Raw genomic sequence first — 25,467 nt, forward strand, 5'->3', positions numbered from 1 at the left:
AATGCTGAAATTTTCACCCTGGGTGAAGCTCAGGTAATCACCCTTGAACGCCTTAGGCTTAGTTTGAAAACACCGCCATGAGCGTTTGAGAGAGAGAGATCGGCGCCTGCGTTCTCAAATTGTGGGTGGCGAAGGGGACGCTTACTAAGTGGGCCGTCGCATTTACTTTGCAACAGCACTGAGGCCCTAACAATTCAGCTTACTACGCAATATACCGATGTGCTACACTTCGCATAGGGAAATAAAGGATACAAAGTATAATCTCGCTCGTTGTATAGGTTTGAAGCACACCGTTCCACACGACAAAAAAAGCTTATTCCGGTTTGAAAATGGAAGAAGACTACGGGGGAATTCCCACAGATATTCTTCGGATGGTTCTTTTAAACAGCTGGCATTTCCTATGTTTATTACCCTAAAAAAATGCACAGCATTAGGTATCTCGCAGACTCATTTCGTCTAGTTAAGCTCACTGATGACTTACAAGTGCGGCATGCAGGAAATTTTGCTTCAGGACAATAATGTGAGCAACTCAGATGCCTTTTTTGCTTTCTTGAGTTGTGCAGAAAGCAATACGAGTGGGACATTTTGCTTCAAATATTACGATTCACAGGCTTTTCGCTACATGTTTGTCTAATTCTGTAGGTATTTCTTGAATCTCCCTCAGCGTTGGCTGTTTTCGTACACACAAGGCGGTCATAAGTTACTGCCAAAGCTAGAAATGGGGAGATGAGTGCAGGCGTAAGCAACACAGGTTTTAGGCAACAAATCAGCACACAACACACACTGAAATCGCGGCAAATGCCGTCCAGGAAGCTGCGTAAAAAAATTTGAATCTACAGGCCAGGTTTCACGTCCCAAAGCGACACATGGAATATTGACACCGCCCATTCATCGTCGTCGTTCTACTAGAACCACGAGAGCGCGGAATGCGCGCGCGAGCTGGCCTTAGAAAAAGAAGCCGAAGTGTCTGGCTGCGAATGCTCTGCTTTTGGGACTGCTACTGGCGTCCGCTGCAGTCACCTACTTTGACGTATCCAACCGAACCACCCGTGACATCTGGTGGAGGGCGCTGGGTAACGCATTCCATGCCTCGGACTCACCCAGCAAGCAGGGATTCAAGTCCTCGAGGGTCATCTGCCATCGAGGTGACGCCTGTACACCACGGCAGCCGCCGGCTCCAAGGCCTTCAACCCGAGTTTGGGCTTCTGGAGTCTCGCTCAACCCAAGCGGTTCGTTCAGCGCCATCGTCGACGACCGTCCAGCCCGAAATAGGCATGCAGACGACGATTAGTTCACCTTCTGTTGTGCTGCAGCAGCCTCGGGAGCCACCGATCTTCCAAGGTTCTCCAGGCGAAGACCCGGAAGACTGGCTGGAGAAATTTGAACGCGTGGCCCGGTACAACAGATGGGCGGAAGACTCCAAGCTTCAACACGTGTTCTTTTCGCTGGAGGGCGCAGCTCGTACGTGGTTCGAGAACCGGGAGTCGTCCATAACGACGTGGAACGTATTTAAAGACCAGTTCCTGAAGGATTTCACCACGGTGATTCGAAGAGAACGGGCCGATCTGCTCCTTCAGTCCCGAACCCAGCTACCAAATGAAAGCATACTGGTATACTTCGAAGAGATGGCAAAGTTATTTCGTCGAGCTGACCCGGACATGACAGAGCAGAAGAAACTCCGGTACCTTATGCGAGGTGTCAAGGAGCAAATCTTTGCCGGACTGGTTCGCAATCCACCGAGCACGGTCGCAGAGTTTCTGTCGGAGGCAACCACCATGGAAAAGACACTCGATATGCGGTTGCGGCAATACGAGCGTCAACCTTTGGCCATGACTGCGGCAACCACGGACATCAGTAACACCCACATGCTTCGCGAAACCGTACGAGCTATCGTTCGCGAGGAGCTCCAGAAGCTGTTCCCGGCTACGCCGCCTGCGCCAACAGTTACTGCTCTATCCGAGGTTATTCGGGAAGAGGTGCAACAGGCGCTTACAACACCAGCTCCCTTTCAGCCGTCCACAGCCCCACCGCAAATGACATACGCCGCTGTTGCTCGTCGCGCACAACCGCCGCCGACTCGTCTTCAGGAAACCCCGGCCTCTTTTCGGCCGCCACCACCTGCTCGTCCTGCTCCATCGTATCCCCGTAAAAGTGACATCTGGCGCACTCCCAACTACCGTCCTCTCTGCTATCACTGCGGTGAGCCAGGCCACCTGTACCGCAACTGCAGGTATCGTCAGATGGGCCTGCCGGGGTTCCTTGCAGATGCACCACGTCCGCAGCCTGGGCAGCGACCCAGAGAAATCAACGATTATCTGGCCGAATCTGCCGGTGGGACCCGCAGGTCGCCATCCCCACGTCGTCGGTCTTACGGTGACTTTCCTCGGGGAAGGTCGCCAAGCCCCCGCCAGGAAAACTAAAAGCAGCAACCTTTGAGGGGGAGGTTGCTCACCGACGAAATGTAACAGACCCTCCTACGCCGCAACTAGGTGGCCACCCGATGCCACGACCGAATGCCGTCCAACACCGTGAAACGCCGACTTGACGGGAATGCCACCTGACGTATCAAAATGAACCCGCGCCGCACCGCAGCCGTGACCGAACACCGCGCCTTACCGCTCACACGCCGTCTACGACAGCAAACCTGAGCATTTCCCTCGACGGAACAGACGTCACTGCACTCGTCGACACAGGGGCGGATTACTCTATCCTCAGTGGAAATTTCGCCGCCACTCTGAAAAAGGTCACCACTCCGTGGATGGGCCCACAGATTCGTACAGCCGGGGGTCACTTAGTTACACCGGCCGGGACTTGCACATCAAGAGTAGCAATTCAAGGCGCAACCTACCTGGCAACGTTCGTTATACTCGAACATTGTTCACGTGACGTCATTCTCGGGATGGATTTCTTGACCGAGAATTGAGCGGTCATCGACCTCCAGTCAAAGGCCGTGTGTTTCTCCACAGAGAACGCAATACACAGAGATCCAGACCATCCGACCGCACTTTGCATCCTGGATGACCACGTCACCATCCCACCTCGTTCGAGTATTATGGTTTCTGTCGGCGCCAAGACTGCGGAATTTCGAAGGCGTCGCGGAAGGCAACCAGATCTTGCTTTTTGCCAGGAGCCTTGCTGTCGCCAGAGGAGTCGTTAATCTCGTCGACGGAGAAACAGGAGTGCTGATAACCAATTTCGGTGGTGCACACCAACATCTGAACGTGGGAACCGTTGTGGCTCACGTTGATGCCATCGCCCATGTCAGCAGCACACCCAGTATTTCCACAATGTCGTTGTCGCAAGAGCAGAGCCCAGTCACTGGTTTCACGTTCGACGTCAATCCAGCACTCTCCCCGACGCAGCAACAACAAGTTAAAGCTCTTCTTCTAGCTACGCCGACATCTTCTCGGTATCATCGTGTGTTGGACGAACTCACCTAGCGAAGCATCGCATTATTACGGACGATAACGTGCACCCTCTCCGACAGTCCCCCTACCGAGTGTCTCCTGCTGAACGCGACGCTATTGGCCGCCAAGTCAAGGAAATGCTCCGCGACGACGTAATTCGTCCTTCCCGGAGTCCCTGAGCAGCGCCAGTGGTCCTTGTGAAGAAGAAAGACGGAACATTGCGGTTCTGTGTAGACTACCGTCGCTTAAACAAAATCACCAAAAAGGATGTCGATCCTCTCCCCCGGATCGACGACGCTCTGGATCGCCTTTGTAGCGCTAAATACTTTTCTTCGATGGACCTCAAGTCAGGTTACTGGCAAATTGAGGTCGATGAGCGGGACCGTGAAAAAACAGCTTTTATTACTCCAGATGGCCTCTATGAATTTACGGCCATGCCCTTTGGACTGTGCTCTGCACCGGCAACTTTCCAACGCCTCATGGATACCGTCCTTGCCGATTTAAAATGGCAGACGTGTCTCGTCTATCTTGACGATGTTGTCGTCTTCGCCCCGACTTTCCAGGAGCATCTTCACCGCCTCGAATTGGTCCTACAAGCAATAAGGTCTTCTGGACTCACGCTCAAAAATGAGAAATGCCACTTTGCGTATACAGAGCTGAAGTTCTTAGGGCACGTTGTGAATCAAGCCGGTGTTCAGCCTGATCCTGAAAAAACAACAGCTATTGCCCATTTTCCGCCGCCGCAAGACCTGAAAGCTGTCCGCCGTTTTCTTGGATTGTGCGCGTATTACCGTCGCTTCGTGAATGATTTTGCTCGCCTTGCCGAGCCGCTGACGCGCCTAACAAGGTCGGACACACCTTTCACATGGGAAGCAGCGCAAGAAAATGCATTCCGCAGCCTTCAAAGCCTCCTGCAGGCGCCTCCCGTTCTGGCTCACTTCGACGTAAACGCCGACACGGAGCTCCATAATGATGCCAGCAACATCGGCTTAGGTGCTGTCCTGGTCGAGATCCAAGCAGGTCAAGAACGGGTCATCGCTTACGCAAGTCGATGTTTGTCACCAGCCGAATCAAACTATTCCGCTACCGAGAAACAATGACTTGCCATTGTATGGGCCACTTCGAAATTCCGACCGTACCCTTACGGCAAAAATTTTAAGGTGGTGACCGATCATCATGCCTTATGCTGGCTCGCAAGCCTTAAAGACCCGTCCGCTCGCCTCGTCCGATGGAGTCTGCGGCTCCAGGAATAAGACATGACTATCGTGTACAAATCCAGGCGCAAGCACTCTGACACCGATTGTCTGTCCCGCGCCCCAGTAGATCCTTCTACCGACGCCTGTAATGATGACGACATCTTACTGACTGCTCTCAGCGCCTCCTGCCTCGCTGACCAACAATGCGCCGACCTCGAACTTCGAGACGTAATGGAATTTCTCAACGGCAGCAACACGACCGCCCCACGCGCTTTCAGGCGCGTGTTGCCATCTTTATGCATCCGCAATGGTCTTCTGGTCAAGAAAAATTTCGCTCCAAACAATACGCAATACCTAATCGTCGTACCGCCTAGCCTGCGCAATGAAATCCTCCAAGCCTCCCATGACGAACCCACATCTGGACATTTGGGCATAGCCCGTACGCTAGCCCGAATCCAAGAGAATTACTACTGGCCTCGTCTCCGTGCTGATGTCACTCACTACGTCAGAACGTGCCGAGCCTGTCAGCGTCGCAAGGTACCGTCAACCAAACAAGCTGGGTTCTTGATGCCCATTAGACCACCCACAAGGCCCTTCGAACGAATAGGAATGGACATGCTGGGTCCGTTCCCACGTTCGAACTCTGGCAAGAAATGGATAATTGTCGCGACGGACTACCTTACCCGCTATGCAGAAACGTCAGCTCTACCCAGCGGCACCGCTTTAGAAGTCGCTAAGTTCTTCGTGCATCAGATCATACTCCGCCATGGGGCACCTGAAGTGCTGATCACTGACAGAGGCCCTGCGTTCATGGGTGAGCTGCTGCAGGAGATCTTAGTTTACAGTCATACCGACCACCGCCGAACAACGTCGTACCACCCTCAAACGAACGGGTTGACTGAAATACTGAACCGAACCCTTTCTGACATGATTTCCATGTACGTCGATATTGAACATAAAACGTGGGACGAAGTGCTTCCTTATGTCACCTTCGCCTACAATACGGCCATGCAAGAAACAACGCAGATGTCCGCATTCCAACTCGTCTACGGCCGTGCAGTGACGACGATGCTCGACGCAATGTTACCACATCTGGACGACTCTAGCCTTCACACTGATACCTGCACGTTCCTGGAACGCGCCGAAGCTGCTCGCCAACTGGCCAAAGTTCGAATTCAGGACCAACAACTTCGAGATGCAGATCGCTACAATCGGCGCCGTCACGACGTCGATTATGCGCCTGGCGACCGTGTGTGGGTGTGGTTCCCCATTCGGCGACGAGGACTGAGCGAAAAACTCCTCCATCGCTACTTCGGACCATACCGCGTGGTCAGGTCATTGGGCGACCTCAACTACGAGGTCATTCCCGATGAATTTCAGAAGTCCCGACGGTCCCCGTGCCCTGAAGTGGTTCACGTGGTCCGCCTGAAGCCTTATCACGATCGGTAGCCTCGTCCACTAACCCCGTTCAGTCCTTCCGACCTCTCCACTCACTCCCAGCATCGGGACGATGCTTCTTTTTGCTGGGGTTGTTGTTGTTGTTAACCTCACACAATGGCACATACCCACAAGGGGGATTGGCCATAACCAGGCGGTGGCTATTTAAATGACCAGTTGCATGTGGCAAGCATGGGATGACCTACCAAAATTTGGATCGCACAGTTTTCGTAGCCGAGGAGGTTGCAAGAGGTTAGGGGGCATACAAACTAAAATTTAGGCAAAGAAGGGGTAGGGATTACTATAAGTGGTTGTAAAAACCGAAATACAGAAGCTGATAATGGGAGGGGCAGGACGAAAGATCATGAAGGTAGACGTTTTGATTCCAGTAGATAATTTTGAACGGCAGAGCAAACATTCCCATTGGTATGGCCAATCATAGAAGCGCCAAGAGACAGAACAACCACAGAAGACAGGCGCAAACTGAGATTCTGTATTGGAACTTCTAATAGTCGCCTCCTAATCGATGAGTAACGACGGCAAAAAAAGAAGAAAGTGCTCTATTGTTTCCGGCTCCGCACAATACGGACACAATGGGGAGATCGCCAGACCAGGCCTGTATAGGTAAAAATTTAGTTGCGGTACTCGGCAGCGAAGCCTCGCGAAGGAAACTTCAAGATTGCGCGATCGCCAGACTGAGCTTCTCCATGGGAACAGTAGGTGCTGGAAGTCGTCCAAGGAAGTAAGCGCTGATGCGCCCAGTTCGTTCATTACGGTGTACCGTCGGAAGCGTGCCGCCGTGATGTAAGCAGTTTTTGGAAGCGGGTCAACAATCGGTCCACTCAGGGCTGCCTTCGCTAAAGCATCAGATGATTCATTTAATAGAAGACCCCTGTGCCCAGGAACCCAAAGAAATCGAATTAATGTGATGTGTGGAGGGATCAGGAATTTTAGAATGCGAAAGAGCTGCGATTCAGTGGACGCCGAGAGGGAAGTGCATAAAGATAACGAGTCCGTAATTATTATTACTGCTGATAAAGAAATTGGTACCTTTCGCAAAGCGAGAACCACTGCTAGAAACTCAGCCAGATAGATAGGAGTGAAATCTTGGAGACGGAGAGAAAAAGACCAGTCAAGGGACTGGGAGTAAATACCTACACCTGCCTTTTCTGCACACACCGAGCCATCAGTCGCAATTGCAACATGTGAGCTGAAGGTCGACAAATAATCCTGCAACATACCATTTAACCATGAGAAAGGCAGTAATTTTGCATTACGTGGATAAATATCATCGTAGATGATAGACACATTTGCAGGGATGGACCGCACCGGAACAATTTCAGGTATTCGCACATTCAGTGGGCCCAGCAAAGATTCAACGAAACAGATTTGGGGAGTTTGAAGGCGAGACCATCCGACACCCAAGAACTCCGCTCGCTGCCTTAGGAAGATCAACGCGGATGCATGCTGGTCCGAGTCGCAAAACTTTAAAAACGTTTGTACTGTCAAAAGGCGAAACCTTGCAGTAAGAGACGGCACCCGCGCTTCCAGATACAAAACATTGTTTGCCACGTATTTAGGGAGGCCCAAACACAGGCGCAGAGCTTCTCGCTCTAAGAGCAGAAGTGGGCGCATTTTGTATGCAGCTGCTCCAGAAAACAAAACGCAACCGAATTCCAAGATTGGCCGGATATACATTTTGTAAATCAGCAGCAGAGCATGTCTGCGCAAACCGCAGCGAGGGCTACTCATCCTCGTCGTTCTACTAGAACCACGAGAGCGCGGAATGCGCGCGTGAGCTGGCCTTAGAAAAAGAAGCCGAAGTGTCTGGCTGCGAATGCTCCGCTTTTGGGACTGCTACTGGCGTCCGCTGCAGTCACCTACTTTGACGTATCCAACCGAGCTGTACCACCCGTGACAATATGAGTGACGCTGTAGTAGAGAGCTGCGAGCTATTTTGGAGTACCTAGGGTCTTCAACGTGCGCTGACATAAAACGTGCAGGCAGGAACGGAAATACAACAGCTGCGCCTTGCCAGTGCATACTTACAGGACACAGACGTGGTGGCTGACGAAAAGGATTGAAATTAGTTTGAAGAGAGTGCAGCCAGTTATGGAAAGGAAAATGATAGGTGCAACGTTAGGAGACAGGGAGACAGAAGAATGGGTTATGGAAAAAACAAGAGCTAATTCATAACGAAAAATTGTGAACAAAAGCTTCTTCCAGCGGGGAAGCCGTGTATGAACGCGATTTTTTCATATTATGGAAGATTTCACTATAGCAATCAATATATCCCCAGATCACCCGACGGAAGTCTTGCATTTTTTTCTCTATTGACGTTTTTGCTACTGTCAAAAGCGTTCCCAAACGGTTTCCTATGACAGTCTTAGCTGTTTGATGACATCGATGGAAACACTTTAAAAGAAAGATTTTGCTAGGTATCAGAAGAACGGACCATTCTCTTCAATATTTTGATAACAGTATATTACAATTTTCCAATTTTCAAAATTTTCGTCCAAGAATGTTTGACATGCATATGCTAAGTGAAATAAAATAGTAGGTATGGACAAGACATGTAATGCAAAAACAAGATATTCGATGTCCCCTTAGGGTTACCGAATTGATTCCATGAGAACGCAAGCATATAGCAAGGGGTGCAGAAAGAAATCACAGCTGGCACACGAAATGATTTATTAAAGAGAGATCGGAGAGGCTTTGGTCCTGTAGTGGATGTAGTTAGGATGATGATGGCCGCAGATGACATAAGCAACAATGATTACAGAATATAGTGGAGTCGATAATGAACCCAAGGGCAGGATATTTGCTTCTTTGGGATTTTCGCAGCTGATGAGAGCAGATAGCCGATAGTCTTTTGCGGTGAGAGTGGATCTTTGAGACAAAGCGTAACAGACTGTCAGATGGGGGAGTAAAAATTAGGAACTTTAATTGAAGATGATTGCAACGCCTAGCGCACGACAGCGCTAAATGGAGGTGATTGGAATTAGAGGCCGCTGTCCATAAGCGGGCGCAATCTAGCTGACGGTTGTAATGAATATACGTTGTCGTGGCCTGGAAGCTTAGCACTGCTGAGAGAGCCATCACGATAAAATAGACGTCAACAGCTCCCGTAAAACAGACACGCCCTCTGAGGCGGGGTTCATTGGCCGGCGCGACGTGGATGGCTCGACTCGTAAAACTGGTAAATCTCCTCCCGAGCAACTTCCAGGAAGAGGTACTTTTTACAGGGCTAAATATTATTGCGAAGTCAGACGCAACTCAGTAATTGAGTGTAAACAGTGAAGACGTCCACATAGTGACGTGACGTGAGCGTGTGACGTGACCAACGGCGTCAGCGCGTGCGCGTGCCACGTACAGCGGTGCTAAGTGACTCATGAGCGCTAGGTCGCTGTGGTGGCACAGAAGATGAGTTGGCCGAGGCAGCACCTGATCGGAGCCACCGCGAATACTAGTGGTGGCTATAACAACATTGCGATTCCGAGCGAAACGTCCGTGAGTAGAAAAGAAAGCGCCAACGGCGAGAGGATCGTCCAGTGGGGCTAGTGATGCCGACCACATGCTACAACGCCACATGGATCAAGAAATACGCGCTTGCGAATACGATAGTGTCACGCGGGAGTTTGAGCAACAGTTTTAAGGCAATCAATGCGGCTTTGCGTGTCTTTCTGTGACGAATCTCATAGGTGCTCTGCATTTCAGTGGTAGGTGTATGGTTAGCTGCGCCACATCAATGAGAAGCATATAGAGAGGCAGTGTATAGCTCCGAAATTCGCAGCATCTTTGATAATTGCCTAGTAGATTTTGCGTTGTTTTGCCGTAGCTTTGAGCATCAAAGATTCCTTTCGGGAGACAGGCGCAACATTGGTAGGCACGAAACTTGTGCAAAGCACGGGTAGCACGGAATCTTTTGACGGGTCGTGTACTGCATGCTCTTGTCGAAGTGACATCTGTTAGGCGTGTTTCCTGGGTTTAGCGTCTTCGTGGTAGTAGTAGCAGTAGCAGTGGTACTCCGCGCAACCAGAGGTACAGTAGACACATGAAGGCAGAGGAGGGCGTGACCTTGGAAGGAGGAGGATATGACGAGAGGAGAGGAATACGAATCGGGGGCTACTGATCCGGAGTACCCGGGTTCGAACCCGACCACGGTGGCAGCTATCTTGAAGGAGGCGAAACGCAAAGGCGCCCGTGTGATGTGCGATGTCAGTGCAAGTTCAAGATCCCCACGTGGATCGAAATTATTCCGGAGCCCTCCATTACGGCACCTCTTCCTTCGTTTATTCTTTCTCTCCCTCTTTTATCCCATCCCTTATGGCGAGTTTCAGGTGTCCGCCGAGATGTGAGACAGACTGCGCCATTTCCTTTCCCCAACAACTAATTTCATTTCAGATGGCAGCCACTGGAAGATCCGGGGGTGGCTACCGTTGAATGGGGAAGATATGGTGCAACCGGAGAGTGGTTGCCATGGGAAGAACCCAGAAGATGGTTATTGTGGAAAGAGGACTTAATGAAAGCAGAGGAATGCGCAAACAGGGAGCGGTTGCAGCGGGAAGAACCCGTAGGATGGTTGCATTTAAAGGGGGATTGAGAGTATAGCGAGAGCGGAGAATGAATGAATGAGCTGTTTATTTAGAAAGGGAGGCTCAAGGCCGTTTGTTGGGGAATTGGGCTGTTAAGGAAGTGAAAAGTACGGGTGTACTGATACATGAAGGGACGGCAAGGGTGGTATAGCCACGGTTTCGATCGCTTTGTGGAGGCCACTTAGCATATTTTCTAATATCTTCCCAGATGCCGTTCGCTCTGGCTCTGGTCAATGCACTAAATTCCTCGCCATTAGTGGGAAACCCATGCTTGGCGACGAGGTCTTCGAGTTCCTTGCGGAACTCTGAACAATGCCAAACTAGGCTGTACAGGTCAGCACGACACATACAGCCACAGTTAGGGCACTCCATAACGTCAATCTTGCCCCCTTGATGCCAGTGATAAAATGTGGCACGCTTCATTTGCGGTGGCTGCTAGGAAACGCGTCGCCTGGGGCGAGATTCAACGGCGGTAGCGGCGCGCGCCGGGAGCAGTGAACTGGAGAGGTTGCTGGGCGAAGAACGATTATGTGTAGGAAACCAAAATGAGTGCTGTATAACTCTACTTATATGCATGTCTGTCTCAAATTTGTTGCCTCAGTATATCGCTATATTAACATATATGCATGTCTATCTCAAATTTGTTTCCTCAGTATATCGCTATATAAACATAGCTCAACACATGTAGCTGAATCTCGCGTTACACAGTGGTATCTGTTTTTTTTTCAGCGATAGCTACACTACGTCACCTCTTTGAGACTTCAGCGTGGCCACCATGGCCATCCCTCGTCACGTGGTTGGTCACGTGGTGCGCAGCTGCTGCTGCCGGCAGCACGGCGCGCCGGCAAAACCCGAGCTGCACCAACTGTGCGCATGCGCCGTGTCAAGTGAGACGAAGATGAAGAAGGAGCGCCCAGCCAAACGGAGTGGCGAAAGAATGACTTTGCAATTCGACTGAGTAAGTTCCACTCGCCAAGATGGATCTATTGTGTCACTCTAGGTTGAACCAGAGCTAAACCACAGGCATTTTTTAACACAGTCTGTACAAATGCTTATCGCCATGAAATACCAAGCCTTTGCATTTCCCTACAGAAGCCATTTTGGATTTTCGGTATAGCGTCCAAGACAATGTAGACGCCGTCATCATCAGCGTAGCCCGAAGAAGCTGAGCGTGTGAGCTGCAGTGAAGCAGATGCACGCGAGCAAGCGTAGTGTTTCAGTCGAAGAATAAACGCGGGACTTTATCAGTAGAGCGTCTCACAGATCTCTTTTTGCATACCGCAACTGATTTAACATTTTGGCGGCGCTAACGACTCGACTCTGCGGACGAAGCATGCAGCAGCAAAAACAACATGAACATGGCCGTCTCAGACTTTCAATTCGGGGCAGATGGACGTTCAGCGGTTTGACACGTGCTTTCTGGACCAGGGTATGGCCGTCTCATGTTTTTTTTTTTCAAAGCAAATGACGTGACCAACCCATTAAAGCAATGGGGCTTCCTTGTTATGTCAGTGCAGCGCGTTTTCGCGGCTTGCTTACGACTTGTGCAGCCAAAAACGCCAGACTAAATGAACTACAGCGACATGGTATAGACGCTTCAGACGCACTTTCACCCGCGCCCCATTTGAGATTTACTGTAGCGCTATGTTTGAACGCCGTGAGTAGTTTCCTGGTGAATTTCGCAGTGAATACGTGGTTGTGCTACGCAAATAGGCTTCTAGCTGTAACTTCGGGACTCAGCGAGCGCCAACCACAGCAGGGACTACGTCGACAACTACAGCTGCTGCAACTACAGCTGCGAACCCGTCGTTGTTCCCGCTAGACGTGATGCTCCGTGACAGGGTCGTGAGGAGAACCTCGCGCAGTGCCTCATTTTTTGCTAGATCAATACGAGAGTGGAATGACCTTCAGTAGGTGATTGTATCCATTGTTTCTAATGATGATTTTTGCCGCGCTTTTTGTAATTAGTTTCTTTATTTGGGTCAAATATGATGCTTATTTTTATGAGTTCTCCACCTGTACTGCCTGCAGTGGCGAAGCATTGCTCGAATAAATAAATAAATAAATAAATAAATAAATAAATAAATAAATAAATACAAAATGATGTCCTCCAAGGCTTTGGATTTTGCCATTCAGCAGGAGGTGCCGTGCAGCAGAGTCAAATGAGGAGAACCGAGCATGCAGACATCAACGAAGCAACTAGCAGAGGCGCTGGATGTGGTGGCAAGACCTGGACGAAGCAGAGGCAACGATGTTGGCACTGTGGTGATATCTGAAGTCCAAAAACATGCATATTCCAGACGACAACGTGCCATTACTGGCGAAGAAGCGCGACATTGATAATGCCTGCATTTCGAAGCAGAGAGCGGCCAGGGCTAACAGCGAAGCAACTAACTGGGAACAGCTAAAGGACCTCAGTCAGAAGATAACGACGAGCATAAAGTTTAAACGCTCCACGATCTTCACTGTTGGAAGTGAGTTCAACGCCCGCAAAATAATTGTGGTAATGACTGTAGATAAAAAAGACGTGAATTTTGATGTCAACCCAAGTGCCTCTTGCACAGTGATCAGCAGTGATACATTTCATTTGGACCGCACACCGAACCAAGCAGGCAAAAAGACGACGTGCAAGTGCTCACCTGCTCTGAACAAGTGCTACAACTTATCTGGAATGTTTTTAGCCAGGCGCTATTGATTATACGTTGTTAGAGATTGTCATAGACGATTAACACACCTTAACTCGAAAGTTCTTCGTTAGGTTCAAATTGAGCGTGGTTGAGAGCAGTTGGAGGCTCTGTTCTTCGATGACCACCTGGTACGCTTGATGTTATCACCGCCTCCGAACTGTTCATTTATTTGCGGCTGCGAGTCAGTTAAATAACGAGTTTCGTATGGAAACCTTCTGGCACCTTCCTGGTAGCTGTGCTGCCGTATGGCGGAGGTGTGGAGTAGTCGTTTATGTTCCGGACGCCCACTATGGGTCGTGATGCCAAGCCCTCTTCGTTCGGCTCCATATGACCTCATGCCAGTGAAATACAGACAGCCGTCGATTACACCGCGTAGAGCCCCACTTTCTGCCCCTACTAGATAAGTCCTGCCAAAAGTGCAAGCCCCTGCATGGCCCATGGATGCCCTGCCTGGAGGTCTAGCTCCAGTCATAGTGCGCAGCCCACCTTGAACGGCTCGCTAGGAGAGAAGTCATTTGCATGGGAAGCGTCGCAAGCAAAAGCCTCCAATGCGCTTTAGCGTTATGTACTGTCCCCATCCGGTCCTCGGGCACTTTGACAAAAACACAGGGACTGATATTTATACCAACGCAAGCAACATGACCTGGGCGTCGTCCTCCTTATGAAAAGTGACCGGCTGGGGAAAGTAATCATATACGCTAGCGTTTCCACGTAAAAGACGGAGGCTAAATATTTGAAGACCGAGGAATGTCTAGCCATCATCTGGACTACATCAAAATTCTTCTCGTGTCTGTACAGAAGAATAATTGACGTTGTCAGTGATCGCCATACACTCTGCTTACTTGCAAGCTTAAAGAACTCCCTTGGCAGCGTCGCTAGTTGGAACTTGCACCTCTAGGAGTTCGACAAGTCTGGACTACAAGTCTACAAGTTTGGACGCATGCTGCCTATCGTGATCTCCTGTCGACAAGCCGCCTGAAGAGCACGATGAGGAAGCTTTTTAGGACCGATAAGCGCCAGCTCCTTCGCGCAGCGCCATCACTCAGAATTTGAGCTGCAGCGTTCATTCGAGTACTTAGTAGAAGAGTCCTCCTCACCACACCTCAGAGTTGTCGAACGTGAATTAGCCTCCTTTTGTCTTCACAACAGCGTCGTTGTGAAGGAAAACTTCAGTAGCAAGAGGCCGCCTGCCTTCGTGTCGACCCTGTGAACATGTGTGAAGCAATTCTACAGACTTCACAAGACAAGCCAACAACTGCCCATATCGACTTTACTCGTACTCTCCGCCGAGTTCAGGACAAATATTACTGGTCCCGTCTGTCCACTGACGTCGCACACTATGTGAAGAATATTTGTGACTGTCAGTGCCGCAAAACGTCGTCAACGAGGCCTACAGAACTTCCACAGCAATTCAGTCACCAGGGAGACGTTTTCATCAGGCCGGCATGGAACCATTTGCACTCTTTTCTACGTTGATATCCGATGACAACTGGATAATATAAGCAACCGAGTGCTTGACGTGCTAAGCGGAAGTGAAAGTCCTGCCCCGTCGTAGCACAGCAGAAGTTTCCAAATTCTTCCTTGAAGTAATCTTACTTCGCCACGGTAGCCGCAAAATTCGCACTACGGATAGAAGAACAACTTTTATTGCTGAGCTCACCCAAGTAATCCTAAAGCATAGCGAAACAAGCCACCGGAGGATGACTGCGTATCATCCAAAAACTAAGGCGTTAAAGGGATGCTTACGCAAAGCAATCAATGACATTCTGTGCAGTCAAGTCCGCTTATAAGTAGCGGCCCATTCCGCCCATCCTCAGTGTGAACAAGGGACCCGTACGGGTCTCGAAACGTCATGTGTTAAATATTTTTCTTTGGCGAGTGTATGTTTCTTGTGCTTCCAATGACAATCTTGCCGTGTATGTTCGACATCGAACGCTAGATGTGGGATGCCATTCTTCCATACGTCGTTTTCGCACATAACAGCGCCGTGCCGGAGACCAGGAAGATTACACCATTTTGGCTCATCCACGGAAGAGAGGCCATGACCACGCTCGACGCAATGCTGCCGAACGTCACCTACAAAGGCAACCTCTACGTCGCTGCTTACCTGCAGCGCACAAAGGAAGCATGATGGCTGCCTTGTGAATCATTCTTCTGAGTGGTGCAACAGATGTAGAACACCGAGATAGACTACTAATGGTGCTGCAGTGACTTGCAAAGATGAAATTCTATCTGAAAAAGTCCAAGTGTCAGTCTTGAGTCGCTGAACTGTAATATTTCAGTCACAAGACTGATGCCAATGGAATAAACATAAGGGACAGTAAGGCCCAAGCAAGACACCAGTACCCACAAGGCGCCTCTTACAGTCGTTTTAAGGCATGCTCTAACAAACGACCACAAAAGCAGCAGTGCTGACTGACCAGTGCTGACAGACCGTCAACCACCATTCGGCATCCGTGCCGTGAAACCCAATGCCGCCGATATTTTCTCGCCGTGTAACTACGTGATGCTTGAAGCTTTCAGCGTATAACTATGATCTGAAATATCGAGCTGGGAAGACATGAATATTCAAATGGACTAAGTGGATTGTCCCTTGCAAGCAGTATCGGTGAACTGTACATTCCAGGAGACATTCTGTTGGTGGCACATGCAGAACCGCCTCTTACAGCAGAGGTTTTGACCAGACTTAAGTACGAAGATGCAACTCTTTCGAGACTGCGCATGCCAGACAAATAGGTATTGTAGAGAAATTAAAAGGCGACCACGTATGTCCCTATGAGAGATGAGCGACAGAACTTGTAATCTATCATGGATGCATCAGTTGAGGCTCCAGAGTGGTTATACCCACAGTTGCATGATATCAGAATATGTCATGATTCTATGGAGGCCGTCGTGGCACTGTGGGCATGAAGACCTGCGCACGATGCTAGTTGTGGTCAATAGGCGTCGATAAAAACACTAAGCAAACAGTGTGAACATGTTAGCTATGCCAGTATGAAGAGGAATACCCGAAGAGGCTCCAGTTCTGTTGTGCATTTAGCCATCGACACCACAGACTACATATAAAAAAAAAAAATTTGCTAGCGCTCTGGAAGGAGATACGGTCTTGGTGGTGGTGGATGCTTCAAAACATAGTTGGAAGTGCGAAAACTACATCATCCCACGTCAGCAGGAGGCACCAATGTACTGCGCACGCTATTTGAAACATTCCCAATCCGCACAAAGTAATATCCGACAAATCGACGCATTTGTGTCTTCTTATATGGTGATATTTTTTACGAAGAAGGGTTCTTCCTTCTCCTCTGGTTCTTGTGTTCTTTATGTGTTCTTCTATTCTTCTCCTGGTGTTATCATACTTTAGCTGGTGAAGTTATGTCTGTTATCAATATAACGCCTCACAGATGCCTTTTCCCAACCCACAACACTCAGGTAGCAACCTGCAGCTACATAAACCTTCGCTGTAAGCACAGCGTTTGTGTTTTTGCTCTTCTTGTCGCTAGTTCTTTTTTGTGCTGCTGCGTTCTCTCGAACCCTACCAACTCGTCGGATCCACTATCCTACCGAAACATTATCTCCTGAATTGGCATGACTGTTTTGCGATAAGAAAATTTTCGGTTGGTTTGCAACCACTGCAGTGGCGTACCTGACATTGGCGGCTGGTCGCTGGCTACGTGGACGTACACTTCGAGCAGCGGGTCCACGTCTCTCCGAGCCGCCAATCGCCTCAAGTCGTCTTCGTTCGCTGGATGCGAAAGGGAAGATCGCACAACTAGCAACAGAGTATCCTGCGTTTATGCCTGTGGTCACAAGATAGCTTAAAATACACTTCCCTTCTCCATCAACACCGATTCCATATCATGTGCACTTGAAAACGCTATTCTCGCACCGCAAGCGATTTTGTCATTGAGACATGTGATTAAATAAGCGGCTCGTCTTTTTGGCCCTATGATTTTGAAACTTCGCGAAAAGCGTGCACCTTTACGGCAACCTATGAACCGATCACATGACAGGATGCGCCTTTTTCTTCATTAATTAAGTAAGTAAATAAATCAATAAATCGCTCAATCAATAACAGAGTTTATTTTTCATCAGCAGTGGAGGTGGCCGCAGAAAAGGTGCTTTGTTTTCACATTGGCATCGTTACGGCCACCACTTCTGCAATTACTAGTCCAGCGCAGATAATTTTACCGCTGTGCGGCGAATGAATTATAATATACGGCTGCTAATATCTAAGACAGACAGTCTCTAGAGGTGACGCGAATGACTCTTCGCTGCTGTTCTGAGACATGACGGCCCATGACACAGTCAAACTTGTAGTGTTTTTGCCGGCCACAAAACGAAAAAATGAAATGCCACTGAGAACTTTGCTTGCTGCGGACGTTTTAACGCTTCTCATTGACTAGTGCAACTTCCTGACGCCAGCGCCGAATAATTTTTCCTTTTGTCGTGATGACATTCAGCTGTGAACCCTGCAGTCTGTCTCTGTCGTCAGGCCCAACGTCAAGCCGGACGTTGGGCGGCCTGCGCCGCGGTACTGCACGGGAAGGATAAAATGGGATCGAATTCGAATGTCCTGTTTCAAAATTAAGTCACAACTTCCAGGCAGTTTTCAGCTGACCCAAGTCGCAAGCAAAGAAGGAGATAACATGCACTGAATGCTTAAATGCTGGAATGCTGTAATTTGCTGCCAGCATGTTGAAGGGATGCCAGGTCACAACGGATATGCTTTATATATCTCGTGCACACTTCCATGCGGTACCGCCCTGTTAACCTTTAACTATCGCCTCCGGAGCCTTCATTCGTACTTTTGAGAGCACAAAGGAAAAGGAGTATTGCGCACAGGAAAGACCAACATGCTTCAGTGAGTGACCGAAGCAGCCAAGAGCAACCTAAAACAAACTCCGGGCCGTACGTCTCTCGGATGCTCTACGTGATTCCGTTCTCTTGCGACGAAATGTGCTCTGGGCTGAGAGGTAGTTTTTTGAATATTCGTCTTCCAAAAATTCGTAACGCTCTAGCTAGAACTCCAATGACCTTCCTGGCTCGATGTTTCTGTAAGCGGAAAAGTAGGCTTTATGCGCAAGCGAAATTGACCTTTGGTGAAACGAATATCCTTTTTCGCGTTGTGAGGAACAGTGACAAGTGTATTGGCGCCTCTCGGCAATAATGCAATATCTATGGAAAGTGAATTTCTGCGTTGTATGGTATGTGGGTTTGTGCGTCGTGCGTATTGTTTGCCTACTTGCGTTTTTTTGACATATTACGTTTCAACTGAATAGTTTCTATTGCACTTCATGCACACGTTTCGCCATGAGTGTCTTCTCGCATGCGGCGCGAGAATGTCAAGCGAGTAAACCCTCGTATGGAAAATCAGGTATGTTGGTGAGTATTTGTTTCAACAGAACTACAGAACCAAGACAGTAAAAACAAAACGACGCTTGCGCAGAATATAGCAACAGATATTCTTAGTGAAGACGAGGTGAACGAAGTGTCTAGGCAGTGCGCGTATTCTGGGCTTGGGTGCTCTGTGCTTTGTGCGGGCCCTGAGCTCTCGGCCTGTGCGCTGTGCCTGGGTCGTTCTTGCGTCGTCCTCGCCTTCGGCCACGTAACGTCTTTGGTGGAGGTGCGGACTTTACGCTGAGCACACCACGCAGCTTCGGAGTGGTCGACAGACCGGGTCTACTACCATGCCTCAACCCGGCGAATCAAGGAGCCCCAGTACCACTCCTTTGGTGGTCATTGCTCCTCCTCGCGACTCCGGCACCTTTTTTTGCACTGATGGCACGGAAGTAGAAGACTGGGTTAGCCTCTACGAACCCGTCAGCAAGTATAACAGTTGGGACCATACATTTATGCTTGCCAATGTCACATTTTACTTCAATGGCACGGCACGATTCGTGTACTAAATCCACGAGGACGACCTGACTAGCTCGGATACCTTCAAGAAAAAGTTAAGGACGTGTTCGGTAGGCCTCATGATCGGCAGTTAGCCGCCAAAAAACATATTACGTCTCGAGCCCAGTCTTCTACAGAAAGCTACCTGGCCTACATCCAGGACATCTTGGCTCTTTGCCGCAAGCTCGACGCTGCAATGAGCCAGACAAAGTGGGTCACGTGCTCAAAGGCATTGGAAACGATTCTTTCAATTTGGTTGTTTGCAAAGACTGCTCCACTGTTGACTCCATCATTAAAGAATGCCGTCGCTGTGAACAAGAGAAAGGACGCCGCATTCCGGAGCCATTTTCCCGCCTTCCTAACACGGTTGCGACATCTTCCTGCGAGAACCAACGATCTCTAACCCGCGCGCCCTCGGGCGCTCTTCCCGCCACCGATTCGGTTACGCGGATCGTCCGATATTAACTGAAGGCCCTCGCACCTGCGATATCCCCACCGCACGGCCCTGATACGACGCTGCCTATCGTGTTGCTAATTCAGGTCGTCGTGAAGCAAGAACTGGCCAGTATATATATTTCTCCGTAGGTGTGTTCCATTGGCCGCCCAGCCGTCCGCCAGCCTCCTGCCTCTTCTTTCCGCCCCACCTACTACTCCACGCCCCGTTACCGCTCTCCGGCGGAATGGCGCACGGCTGACGACAAACCCATCTGCTTTCGCTTTGGCCACATTTCTCGACATTGCCGCAGCCAATGTTCACCTCCCTGCGGTGGCTTCTCCAACTACCGACCTAGCCCACAGCGCCGCTTCTCGCCATGCTCCCAGCCAGACCAGTCTGAACCCTCCTTCCGCAATTCCCGCTCTCCCTCGCCCCAAGGCCAACTTTGGCACCTGCGTCCTACATCCGCTCCACTTCGGAAAACTAGATGATGCAGCTCCCGGAGGTGACGCTGCATCAATGACCCCGACCAGAAATCCTCTACTGACCACCCGACCGAACTTACTGGACGTCACAGTCGACGGTTTTTCTGTGCACGCCCTCATTGAGATAATTAATAATAATAATAATTGGTTTTTGATGAAAGGAAATGGCGCAGTATGTTTCATTTATTATTGGACAATTGACACCGGTGAGCACGTATCTGTGATGAGTGCTGCTCTTCGCCGTCGCCTCCGCAAAGTCCTCACGCTTGCAACGCCTCGTGTGCTCGCCGCGGACAGAGGCACACCTGCTAACGACAGACTATGTACTGCTCCCATCCCTGTTGCCGGCCATAGTTCCCCGGTTCAGTTCATCGTTTTGTGCACCTACGTCCACGACCTCAATCTCAGTATGGATTTCCTCTCCGGCCATTCAGCCCTAATTCACTGCTCTCACGGTGCCTTCCAACTCGAGCTCCCCCAACACGGTTCCGAGCATAACGATCCCTCTCTCCACTTGTTGAATGCAGACTATGCTCGCCTGCCGTCTCAAGCCGCTTTCTTCGTTGCAATGACATCTTCTTCCTCAGTTCCTGATCACTACTTCGTCGCGCCTAGCACCGATCTCCTGCTGATCCGAAACGTTGCCCTGCCCTATACCATCGCTTCTGTCAAGGCGAACGAACTGTCTATGCCATTCCTCAACTTCCGCTTCTCTCCTCAAATTCTTCCTTCCGGCATTTGCATTGCTACGATCTCCTCCCTGGCACTGTTCCAAGTCGCTACATTCGACACCGCCCCTTCTCATCATCCCGCAGCCCATCCCCAGCATACCTCTTTCTACGGACGCTTTCGCGACCATGATGCCCTCAGACCTATCTCCCGCCCACAGTGCACAGCTTCGATACCTTCTAGAATCTTTTCCGGACATTTTAGATCTCAATAATAGCCCGCTGGGCGAAACTTTTTCAGTGAACCACCGCATCGACACGGGGATGCCTCTCATATCCGCCGTCGACCATACCGAGTCTCCCACGCTGAGCGCCAGGTCATCAACGAGGAGGCTACTAAGATGCTAAGAAGTTGCTAAGAACATTATTGAACCCTCTTACAACCCCTGGGCCTCGCCAGTCGTTCTTGTGAGCAAAAAGGATAGCTCATGACGTTTATACGTTGATTATCGCCACCTGAACAAGATAACTCAAAAGGACATGTACTCCCTCTAGCGCATCGACGACACCCTTGATTGCCTATACGGTGCCAAATTCTTCTGCTCTGTAGATCGCTCCGGCTATTGGCAGATAGCAGTGGATGACCGGGACTGTGAGATGAGCTCGTGTGCGACACCTGGTGGGCTGTATCAGTTCAGAGTTATGCGTTTTGCCTTATGTAACGCACCGACCACCTTCGAGAGTATGATGGACGCCCTTCTGAACGGATACAAATAGTCCAAGTGTGTTTGTTACCTCGGCGACGTCATTGTCTTGTCCCCAAGCTTCTCTCACCTCGGTGACCTTTCCAAGATTTTTTCACTTTTCCGTCATGCCGGCCTGCAGTTCAACTCCAGGAAATGTCGTTTCGCACGTTGTCAGATCGCAATCTTGGGCCGTGTCGTCGATGCCATGGGTGTTCATCCTGATCCAGCTAAGATCCGAGCCGTGAGAGACTTCCCTTTGCCACGTTCCTGCAACGATGTGCCCCGGGGCTGTGCTCCTACATCCGTCGATTCGTGCCACGCTTTGCTGATATCGCCCGCCCCCTCAGTGATCTGCTCAAAAAGGATGTGACTTTCACCTGGGGACCCCTACAAGAAAACGCTTTGCCACGCTAATTTCGAAGCCCACCACCCCGCCAGTCTTGGCACACTCCGATGCGGCCGCTCCCACTGAAGTCCGCACTGACGCCAGCGGTCATGAAACCGGCGCTGTCCTTCCTCAGTGGCAATCTGGGTCTGACCGTGTTAACGCCTACGCCAGCTGCCTCCTTTCTACATTAGAGCGCAATCACTCCATCACGGAACGCGATTGCTCAGCCCTCGTGTGGGCCGTTGGAAAATTTCGCCCGTATTTATACGGCTGCCCTTCTACGGTTGTCACGGACCACCATGCGCTCTGCTACTCCCTTCTCTGAAAGATCGTACTAGCCGGCTAAGCCACTGGGATTTACTCCTACAAGACTACGTCTACACAGTGTGGTCTATAAGTCCGGTTGGCTGCACACATGCTGATTGTCTCTTCCGATATCCCGCTGACCCTTCTGTCCATCCTGGTACGGCCTGCGCAACCGACCTGTTCTCGCTCTCTGCTATTGCTCACGTTGGCTACGAGCAGCGACGGGATCCCGAAATTCTCCTCATGATGCAGCGCGTTTCTGTTGCATCATGACACTATATATTACAAAAGCGTCAACCCCGCTGACCCCGACCTCCTGCTCGTTGTGCCCAAACACCTGCTCACCGATGTCCTACGCGAGCTCCATGACCTCCCCAATGCTGTACATATTGGTGTCTCACGTACTTACGCCCGCGTGCGTCGTCGCTTCTTTTGGCCCCGCCTCTAGCAGTCCGTACGCCGCCATGGTCGTGTCTGCGACCAGTGCCAGAGCCGGAAACGTCCTGCCACTCTTTCAGCAGGTATGCTCCAACCTTATGTTCCCCCTGAACCTTTCTATCGTGTTGGCTTGGATGTTTTGGGCCCGTTTCCTGAGGGCATCTCCGGAAATAAATGGTTTGCAGTTGCTACGGACTATGCCGCTCGCTACGCAATCACGCCGGCCCTCCCCACCAGTACTGCTACTGACGTTGCCGACTCTCTCCTGTATGACCTCATCCTCCGTCATGGTGCACCCCACCAACTTCTCACCGACCGCGGCCGATGCTTCTCGACGATATTCTCCATTCCTGCTCGACTAAACATAAGGTGACTGCCGCCTATCATCCCCGAACAAACGGTCTCGAGCGACTCAACCACAGTCTAACAGATATGCTCGCAATACATGTTTCGCCGCACCATTGGGACTGGGATATCGCCCTTTCATACGTGACTCGCCTACAACTCTTCCCGTCATGACACTGCCTGTTACTCAGCGTTCTATCTTTTGTGCGGCCGCGAGCCCCAATTTCCTGTGGACACGTTGCTTCCGACATCTGCTTCTCAGCCTTCTGAATACGCACATGACGCAATTGCTCGGGCCGACCGCGCCCGCCAACTGGCGCGATCCCGACTACTAGTATTGCAGGCATCACAGCAGGACAACTACGACCGCCGCCATTGCATGGCTACTTTCTTCCCTGGAGCCCTCGTCGTCCCGATATGTTGGCTTATACCGTGTGATCCACCAGGTAACCGCTGTCACCTAAGAGATCGCCCCCCTTCCTTGAGACCACCTCCCGTGCAGCTCAGCGTGACATTGCCTACGTCTCTCACCTCAAGCCCTACCTCTCGCCATCCCCTGACACGCCCTAATCTACATCGAGACGGTGTTGTTTGCGACCGGGAGCCGTGTAACGGATATTCCTAGTGAACACGAGGTGGACGAAGTGTCTAGGTGGTGCGCGCGTTCTGGGCTTGGGTGCTTTGTGCGGGCCCTGGCTCTCGGCCTGTGTGCTGTGCCCGGGTGGTTCTTGCGTCCTTCACTCCTTGGGCCACTTAACAATATTATATAAAATAGGTACTTTACGTCCGAAGCCAGCCATGATCAAAACCAGAGAACATGTGTCGTTTTTAATGCGCAAGCTTTAGAAGCCTCGTCTGGAACAAAATGCGTCGTCGATCACATACTCGCACAGTTCATAGGGCCAAAAGTGGCAGCTATCCGTTTCGCTACATCTTCACTGTGTCCGTGTCGCCCCCACCTAGAAACCATCGGGAAAACACTTAACCACGCGCTAGGGGCTCTGGTTGTGTGCAGACCTCTTATATGAATAAACAAATTAAAAATCGGCCCTTAGTCGCCGGCGGCCGTGGAGCAACTGAAAAAGGCGGCGGTCAGGCCTATGAAGCAGCAAACGGCGCTAAAAATCTCTGGCTCCGGACGGCCGCCATTGGAAACAGTACCTGGCAACGTTTACGCTAGAACCTCACCAAGAAAGGCAAGTCTAGCAGTACTTTTCGAGGGACTGGCGGGTATTAAAAGGTATTTCAGAGGGCTTAGTGAATTTAGGGTGACATATAAGAAGCCTATACACACTAAACACAAATCAACCCAGATGGGTGTTTTTGGCTTGTCCTCTAGCGTCCTCCCAAATGGAGGTTCGATATACACCGTTAGGCTTGGGGTAGATTTCAACACCAAAAAATACGGTCTTACGGTTGACGAAGGAAGCAGATTGGGTGTAGATTTTTACACCGAAAAATACGAAGCACTTGCGGTTGACAATGGGAGTATATTTGGTGTTGATTTTTACACCAAAAGAACCGGTCTTATGGTTGGTGAAGGGAGCAGATTGGGTGTAGATTTTTACACCGAAAAATACGAAGCGCTTACGGTGGACAATGGAAGTATATTTGGTGTTGATTTTTACACCAAAAAATACGATGCACTTCCGGGTAGCAATGGGAGGTTTCAACCGCGGCGATACGCTGAGCGGTGGCTGCGGTGTCGTGTTTATGCAGGCGCCAAGATTTCGCAACACTGGCATCTAGGAGGAGGAGGTGATGGCAGCACTCCCTTTTTTATTACATTTTTGCTCTTTTTACAAGGCTACTAGAGCTGCTAATTATATAGGCGGAATGGTTCTAGTTCGTTAATCACAATAATCAGCCTCGAATGCGCTTTGTAATCATGAACAAAACCCAATCGAACTTCAATATTGAGGTATAACAACCATCCCCGTTCCGTCCATGCCTTTACGAAGTAATACTGTAAGGAACAGGGCAAGAACGCTGGATACAAAGTGCATCGGACCGCTTTCTTCACCTCCTCCTGGATGCCTGCGTTGCACGATCGTGGCGCCATGCATACACACGACGTCGCAGTCACGTCGCAGCGTACTGCCGTACATCGCGGAAACAAAACGAGACTAGCGCCGGCGGCAAGGAAACGTCTTTAATCTGACTCCGCTGTGTATATGGCACTTCTGTGAAAAATACACAAACCATGACTCCGGCGCTAGCCGAAAGTATCTTGACGGGGTGGTTCGCAATGGGCAAGAAAAGCAGTGTTGGGGAGACGACAGGCAATGAAACTGAAAACAAGACCGTGATAACGGATCTACGTGCCAAATTCCTGCAACACATTTTTCTTCTCGCAAAAGTATACCATCTCTTCACTGCGGTCCAAAAACCGAATCCCTGAAATTAAAGAACCTTAATGGTGCACAAGCCACTTGCGG

At 50.2% G+C, this 25,467-nt stretch overlaps 1 protein-coding gene across 1 annotated transcript in view; it reads right to left on the minus strand.

Annotated features, from left to right (window-relative positions):
• The window catches only part of LOC144129490 (uncharacterized), an 84,796-nt gene that overhangs the window by 19,113 nt on the left and 40,216 nt on the right, over window positions 1–25,467 (minus strand). The window contains exon 10 of the mRNA XM_077663657.1: window positions 16,966–17,064. Within this exon, the coding sequence (XP_077519783.1) occupies window positions 16,966–17,064 (99 nt within the window). The remainder of the gene's footprint in view (window positions 1–16,965; window positions 17,065–25,467) is intronic.

This window comes from Amblyomma americanum, chromosome 4 (assembly GCF_052857255.1).
Source record: "Amblyomma americanum isolate KBUSLIRL-KWMA chromosome 4, ASM5285725v1, whole genome shotgun sequence".
NCBI classification, from domain to species: domain Eukaryota; kingdom Metazoa; phylum Arthropoda; class Arachnida; order Ixodida; family Ixodidae; genus Amblyomma; species Amblyomma americanum.